The 7,752-nt window shown below is 46.3% G+C and overlaps 2 protein-coding genes across 2 annotated transcripts; one reads left to right on the top strand and one right to left on the bottom strand.

Annotated features, from left to right (window-relative positions):
• The first annotated feature begins 857 nt into the window (after window positions 1–857).
• On the top strand, window positions 858–5,233 carry LOC109743881 (sorting nexin 1). Its single transcript, XM_020302965.4, has 11 exons — window positions 858–1,016; window positions 1,138–1,272; window positions 2,465–2,600; window positions 2,739–2,872; window positions 3,260–3,331; window positions 3,463–3,622; window positions 3,868–4,001; window positions 4,115–4,183; window positions 4,295–4,374; window positions 4,605–4,665; window positions 4,757–5,233. Exons 1-11 carry the CDS (start codon window positions 1,005–1,007, stop codon window positions 4,964–4,966), a joined length of 1,203 nt encoding a protein of 400 aa, XP_020158554.1. The 5' UTR covers window positions 858–1,004; the 3' UTR covers window positions 4,967–5,233.
• Window positions 5,224–6,390, bottom strand: LOC109743882 (uncharacterized). The gene is made up of 3 exons (XM_020302967.3): window positions 5,886–6,390; window positions 5,706–5,759; window positions 5,224–5,621 (listed from the first exon to the last, which is right to left on the bottom strand). The coding sequence occupies exons 1-3, from the start codon at window positions 6,177–6,179 to the stop codon at window positions 5,388–5,390; spliced, it is 582 nt and encodes a 193-aa protein (XP_020158556.1). The 5' UTR covers window positions 6,180–6,390; the 3' UTR covers window positions 5,224–5,387.
• Window positions 6,391–7,752: the final 1,362 nt, after the last annotated feature.

Here is a 7,752-nt window from a genome sequence, read left to right as displayed (position 1 = left end):
TTTGATTTAATTAAATTGTGGATTGACAACAAAGACCATGGCAATTTCAATTATAATATACTTCAAAACAGATGTGGTTAGCAATCTCAAATTCTCAGAGAATTTTCCTATTTGATTGCAAAGAACCTTTTTCTAACAACAGAATGTTGTATTCATATAAAAAAGAACAACTGTAGAGGCCCCTGCAAGATAGTAAAATAGTAACTTGTAACTTCCAACGAGATGCTGTCTACAAGAACCACTCACATGGCAAAGTACTCCGTTGTAGCAATGAGTCATCAATGCTGCCACGAGGACTTCACCAAGTGAATTCTCCTTCAGTTTTTTGAAACTACTTCGACGCTCTGGGCTGTTTGGGCAATGAGCGCACCTTGCCCATGACATCAAGGTCCTAGGGTTAGAGAGAGTTTCTCGATGATGAAGAAAAGCAACGCTCGCTGTCATCGAGAAAGGAAAAGCAGTCTCTATTGTGCAAATGAACTAACACCTCACGGGTGAACCAAAGGTTCAACCGGCGAAGACCCACCTCTACTCACTCCCCGCCGATGGCAAACAACACATCGTCAGAATAGGAATAAGTTCGGAAGCACTTATTTAATGAAGAGATTGCCGCCACGTCTCAACACACCGTCGAAACAGGAACGAAGTCTGAACTATTAGAAGCACAATTAAACACCTTTTTTGGGATAAAAACATTTTTTCTTGGAGGCGCAAAGAATATTGATTCCATATATTGACTATCAGGAAAAAGCAAGCTGGGCCTGTCTTAATCGCGAGCTGTGGCAGGCCGATTAGCCGCGGAGCTGGGCTAAAACGGATTTGCTCAGGGCCCAGGTACATCGACGTCCCAGCAGTAATCTCGTAACCAACAAAATCGCTCACAAGAAAAAATAAGAAAAAGAGAATCCTCTTCGTTTTCTTCCCAAGTCGCCCTCTCTCCTCGTTCCCGTAGCTTCGCCGTGCCGCAACGAGGAGACGAGGCCTCGCAGGGGAAGCTCGCCGTCATGATCTCCGCGGTAAATTCCGACGCCCTGCCCCCTCCGCCGCCCCTCTTCCGCCCCGCCGCCGCCCACTCGCGCGCTCGGCCGGTAATTTGTTTTTTCCACTGAATCTATCTACCCATGCGCGCTCTCGCAGGAGAGGAGCCAGTCGCAGAGCCCGCGGTCGCCCGGGGCGGCGGCCGGGGCGCCGTTCCTGTCGATCTGCGTCACGGATCCCGTCAAGATGGGCACCGGCGTCCAGTCCTACATCTCCTACCGCGTCATCACCAAGGTCATCTGACTCGTTCTCTGTTCCAAGTGCCCGACCTGCCGGTTACTTCGATTTGGTCCAGATTCAGTAGTTTTTACTGTGGTTCTGTTCGAATTGATTGTTTGGTTATGTCCGTTCGGTGATGCCAATTCCTGGAGCGATTTTCGCCCGCTATATGTGTCAGTCAGGCTGGAACAGCGGAGCTCGATTTATGGACTCTGGTTTCTTAATTTAGATCCGACATTGGAAATTAGTAACAGTCGAGTAATTAATGAACTCAGTGGTGTGCACACTCTTATGGCCTTTGAGTGGGTACTAGAAAGCCCTTAAAATATTTTCTTTAATTAGTAGAGCTATAAGTATGACGAAAGAAAACTACAGGACATTGAACAGTTCTGAATGTTGTCATGAAGTCGCAATAGAGAGCAGCTATGGAGTATCAGGACAATGGGAGTCGATTATATGGAAGGAACACAAAGAATCTTCAATAACCAAGTCACGGTCTCCGTAATTTTTTCGAGGGCTCGGTCGAGTGCCAAGTGCCAGCTCTGATGGAGGGATTGGTCACTCTCCTGCCTTTGATCACCTTTGGGCGTGGTCGGTTTGACTGTCTAGCTGTAACCCTTCAACTATGTTGTACACTTAGCCTTTCTTAATATATTTATATGTAGCCCTCCTGCATGGTTTGAATAAGAAAGGAGCACAAAAAAAAAATTCTTCGCTTAAAGAGGAAATACTTCAGTTCCATAATTAAATGATTCTATGAGGAAGCACCATCTGTTGCATTGCTCACACCAATTCATGACTAAATCTGTCTGTATACTTAACATACTTTAAATACAGGTGAGTTTTCTAATTCATTCAAGCAACACAGCAAGATTGTAGTGACCCGCACCATTAGACTCTGGATCCTACTGGTTCGTATGCTAACAAAGATGATCACGGAATGACATGGCAATATTGTGTAAACCGCCAATTGACGACACTTTGTGTGTACTGTTCTATCATTAATTCACACCCATTAGTTTAGCCTATTGAATTGACCTCCAGCACTCGTGTTACTTTTCATTCTCCATATTTGTCTTGTGCTTGCATGCTATCTAGGAGCTGTATCACATTTAATTCCTTGAGAAGATATATATTTATTCCTTTTTGGCCATATGCTGATTGTGCTGCTATTGATTTACTAATTTGCTAATATTTACCTCTGTAGACTAACCTACCTGAATTCGAGGGAGCAGAGAAAATTGTTATCCGACGCTATAGTGATTTTGAGTGGCTGCACGATCGGCTAGCTGAGAAGTACAAAGGCATTTTTATACCTCCTCTTCCAGAGAAGAATGCAGTTGGTAATATGACAAATTGTAATTTTATCATCAATCTATCCCATATATTCCCTGCAGAGTAACATAAATGTACGGACCACTTTAGTGCCAATATTGTGTTTTATTGCTTACCGAACTGTTGTTTCTTTGCTCTATTCTTAGAGAAATTCCGGTTTAGCAAAGAATTCATTGAATTGAGGCGCCAAGCTCTGGACCTATTCATCAACAGACTAGCTTCACACCCTGAACTTAAGCAAAGCGAAGATTTGAGGACATTTTTGCAGGCAGATGAAGAGGTGAAGTATTTGCATAAGCTGAGTTCTACAATTACTTGATAAATTTTAATCTATATAGTTATTTAATGTTAGAAAGTTTTTTTATTCTTCACAGCTATGTTACAGATAAATTTGACATAGGAATTATAAGTTGCATGTATTACTGTAGTCTTATCATATTGTTCACTTAGGTACCTGTTAATAATCAAGTAACTCTTGGTCCGACTGGCATATATTTCGTCATCCGGTGATTTGATCATTATTGCTGTAGCACTGAAATTTTCAAGGAACTAAATAAAATAAGAGTAATTTCACTGCATAATTGATAAGAGTTCACCAGAAACTCCAGTTGCTGATGGCATTCTTTCAGCTCATGTTATTGCTTTGTTTTTTGCGTGCATGAAACAGAAAATGGATAGAGCAAGGTCTTATGAGACTGGTATATTTAAGAAGCCGGGAGATTTCATACAGATGTTTAAGGTATGGTTTCTTCATTGCCCAGTAAGATGTCCTTGATATTACCGGATACAATCCCCCCCCCCCCCCCCCTCTTTCCTTTCTTAATATTGAATTTGCAGTTACTGGTTAATAGTTGGTAATGATTTCTGTAGGATGTACAGTCAAAGGTCAGTGATGTTGTTCTGGGAAAAGAAAAGCCAGTGGAAGAATCTACTCCTGAATATGAGAAGCTTAAACATTATATATTTGAGCTAGAAAATCATCTAGCAGAGGCCCAGAAACAAGCATTTCGCCTTGTAAAAAGGCACAGAGGTAATATCTTGATCCTAAAAAAAGTTTCTTGAGTTCATCCCTGATGTAAAATAGCAGTAAAATGTTGTGTTTGTTAAAAATTTGGTTTTCCAAAAAGATAGAACTAGATGACCTGGTGCATGGTATCATAATGAGCACAAGGCTGCGGTTCGGAGGCCATTAACAATATCTCAACTTGCTCTTGGTTATGTGGTGTTAAACTGGATTGCAAGACCAATTTCACCATTCTGTTTTTCTTTCATTAGAACTTGGGCAATCTTTGGCGGACTTTGGGAAAGCGATTAAGCTTTTAGGCGCCTGCGAAGGGGATTCGTTGGAGAAGGTGTTTTCTGAAGTTGGTTCGAAGTCAGAAATGTTGTCAATAAAGCTGCAAAGAGAGGTAATCAGTAACCTGTTAGGATTGTACCACTTTTCATTTTAAATACCATATGGCCATTCATTTAGTAGTTAGTACTTCTATTACCTAATGCTGTCGATATGCTGTTACTACAGGCAGACAACCTTCTCTTTAACTTTGAAGAACCTTTGAAAGATTATGTGCGTGCTGTGCAGTCAATAAAGGTGAGTTTATTTCTCTTCCATCTATTAACTGCAAATAGATAATTTCTTATAATGTTGAAGAAATGTCAAAGCAAATTGAGGTCATGACTAATTTTCTCATGGTCATGGCAGGCCACTATGCTTGATCGAGCCAATGCTTTCAGGCAGCACTTTGACTTGGACCAGGAGAGGAAGTATAAAGAGCTTAACCTGTATGTATTGCATATTGCAAGTTCCATATTTCGTGCTTAGTGGCATGGCGGAGTTCTTTCACCTTTCAGGATAATAACTAATAAAAACTGGGCCCTACCAATTTGAAAATTCCAGAGTCAAATAATCAAATCTCTAATCTCTTAGCACAACACAGGGGTAATCCTTGTGTCGATCTCATGTTTATTTTGCACTATTACCTGGAAATTTTCTCATCGTATTCTTACTGCAGTGAAAAGATGAAGTTCATGAACCCTGAGAAGTTTTCCGAGTCGGAAACTGAGTTCAGTGAGGTAAGTATTACTTTTAAGGAACTATATCGCGCGAGCAGAAATTGTGAATGGATAATTTGTTTGACCGGTGTTTTGTTGTGAATAAACGCAGTTGAAAGCAGCCAGTGAGGAGGCTACGAAGAGGTACGAGCACATAGTTAGTGTAATGAACGACGAGCTTGCACGATTCCAGGAGCAGAAAACAGCTGATATTGGACTTGCATTCCATGAGTTTGCGAAAGGTCAAGCAAAGTTAGCTAAAGACATCGCTGATGCGTGGCGCAGCATCCTCCCAAAGCTAGAGGCGTGTTCCAGTTCATAATCGAAACTGTGTTTGCCCGTTGTGTTTGAGATAGTGGTTGGCCCTTTGAGTTTTAGGCTGATTTTTTCCAGCCCAATTTGACAGTGGTTCATGTATACTTAAAAGTGACGGTTGGCAATGCTCCAGTTGTTATATTGACATGTTTTCTTTACCGTGTGCGTGTGTACTCTGTAACTCAAATTTTCGACCAATTAGTCTAACTGTTGAAGTCCTTCAGGAAATATTATATTATGAATAAAGAGAAGACAGTGGAGTTGTTTAGCATTACTTCCTCTAATGGAATTTATATCTTTATCTTGGAAGAGAACATGAAAGGAGACCTTGAAAAATAGGGATTACAAATTGTATCAACAGAGAAAGGCAATCGTGCTGCATCATATTCCTTCTTCAGTGTCAAACTTGCAGAATCTGAACAGGCTTGTCAAACTCGCGCAATCTGGATGGACTTCTGAAGCGCCATGAGGAGGCTCCTCATGATCCGGGGCTCCCCAGGCGGCTCCATGTCCTTCATAGCACCGTTCCTGATTGCTCGGAACACAAACCCAGAGCCATCGGTCGCCGGAGACACCAGGCAGTCGATGTAGGCCAGCAGCGAGGTCGCGCCGTCGTCGATCCCGATGAACCCTAGCCTGATCCCGCCCTCCACCTTGTCCACCTGTTTGCACATGGAAAATTGCAGTATCAGCTGAGGAAATCAGAAGTATATCAAACCATATCGCCGGCTCTCGGGTCGCCTTACCTTGATAGGCACTGGCAGTGGCAACATGGCGCCTTGGCATAGACTGTTTCCCCACTGTCAGACAAACAGGTTCAACGTAAACATCAGTTCTACCTGGGTGTATTGAATTGTACTAATACACCAAGCAGTTCACCTGAAGGCCTAAGCTGAGAGAGAAGACCAGAAATGCTTACTACTGACCTGAAAGAGCAACCCCTCGAACCGAGCGACGTCGATGTTGGCGGGCAGCTTCACGGTGCCGAGGCTGACCCCGTCATCGTCGGCCGGCACAATGCCGCCCTTCCCCGGCACGGCGCGCGGCGGTTTCACGGACACTCTTGCCCTGAAACTGGGGAGCTTCTCGGCCTTGTTGAAGCACATGGAGCTGTAAGCAGAGCGGCCATGGCTGCTGGAAGTGTGCTTGGGAAGCGTCCCTGAGGAGCAGGAGGTAGTGATCCTGTGGACCAACAGCTGCCTTGCAGTCGCAGCCGCCATGTTCTTTTCTTTCTGGGGAGGGAGGCAGGATGGAGATTCAGGCTTGAGAGAGCACAATACCAGTGCCGGTTAATGGGTGCACCCGATTAACCTGCGGGGATGAGAAATGAATGGACAAGCCGGTGCCGCCCGGACAATTTTTTTGGTTGGTCGGGGCCTCTTCTTGTCTCGTGGTTCAGCGTGCAACTAGCGACCGCGTCCTCTAAAATTTATTAAGATATGGGGCTCCTCGAGAGCAACTAACTAATTAAGGGTACCCCTTAAAAGCAACTCTAGCAGAACCCGCATCCGGCGCAAACCCGCATAATTCCGGCGATTATACAGGCTCGGCCCATTTTTCTGGCCAGATCAGAGCCCGCATCGGTGTCCGACCCGTAATTTTTTTTGCCGCAGCCCGCAAACGCAACCCCCGAGCCACTATAACCGCAGGTTTGCGGGGCAGATGCGGGTCGAAACCCTATCCTCCCGCCGCCTCATTCCCCTCCAATTCCCCACCGCGCCGCTCGATTTCTCGCCGCCGGCGAGTCTTGAACCACCATGGCCGACTCGGGGGATGAGGCGGAGCACCGCTGCCGTGCCAGATCTGACGCCGCGCAAGCGAGGGGGGGGGGGGGGGCGTCGGTGGCTCAACCAGGGTGCCCCGCCGCCGCCGGCATTCGACCGGCGCGAGCTCGACGAGTTCGAGCTCGAGCGCGCCCATCGCCGCCGCGCCTCCTCCGCCAACTGGTCCGCGGGGAGCTCATCTGGCCACTAGTGGGAGCTCATCCACGGGCGCATCGAGCTCGCGGCTCGTTCCGGTGAAGAGGGAGCCAGAGGAGGTCGTGCCCGATGCGCCGCCGCGCCGAGGCGTCATCGGACCGGAGGACTACCTCCCACCGGGGCAGGAGGAGCTCCTCGAGCGCGTCGTCCTCGAGCGGTCGGTGAGGGAGCTGCAGGAGATGGAAGAGTGCATCCGGCGCGAGCTCGAGTACGAGCGGCTCTTCCTCGATTCGGGCCTCACGGCATCGCAGGCGCAGACATCGAAGGAGGCCGACCTGCGCGTGATGAAGGAGGAGCAGGCGAAGCTCTTCGTCGACCTCGGCTCCGACTCCTCCGACTTCGACTGATCGCCGCCGGTGGGCAGCTACCGCAGGAGCTCCGGTGAGCTCAATTTTGTTGCAGTGATGCGGTAGCGTAGGCCCTGTCTAGCATATCTAACCTCTATGTATGTATGTGGCGTGTATGAACTTATTATGCAAAGAAGAACCATGTATGCAAGCGAGCTCCGGCGAGCTGTTGTTTAAATTTCTCGCGCGAAACATTTTTTTTTAAATTTAGGGGTCCGTTTGCGGTTTCTAGTCTGCCACCACAATTTTCGGCCTGCATAATCGCCCCCGTGCGACCTGCAAACACATTTTACGGATCGGCAAAATGCGGGGTCTGCTAGAGTTGCTCTAAGGGAGCATCTCAGGGTCATTTTTTGATGGTCTAACACGCTCTCAGCCGCCATGTATTGTGTGTTGGGCGCTCCCTTGAGTTTTTTTTCCGTACATATTTTCGCGTTTTAGATGCTTTTTTTTGTCTTTTGGTTTTT

The sequence above is a fragment of the Aegilops tauschii genome, chromosome 3 (assembly GCF_002575655.3).
Source record: "Aegilops tauschii subsp. strangulata cultivar AL8/78 chromosome 3, Aet v6.0, whole genome shotgun sequence".
Classification (NCBI taxonomy): domain Eukaryota; kingdom Viridiplantae; phylum Streptophyta; class Magnoliopsida; order Poales; family Poaceae; genus Aegilops; species Aegilops tauschii.
This window is presented reverse-complemented; position numbering and strand designations above follow the sequence as displayed.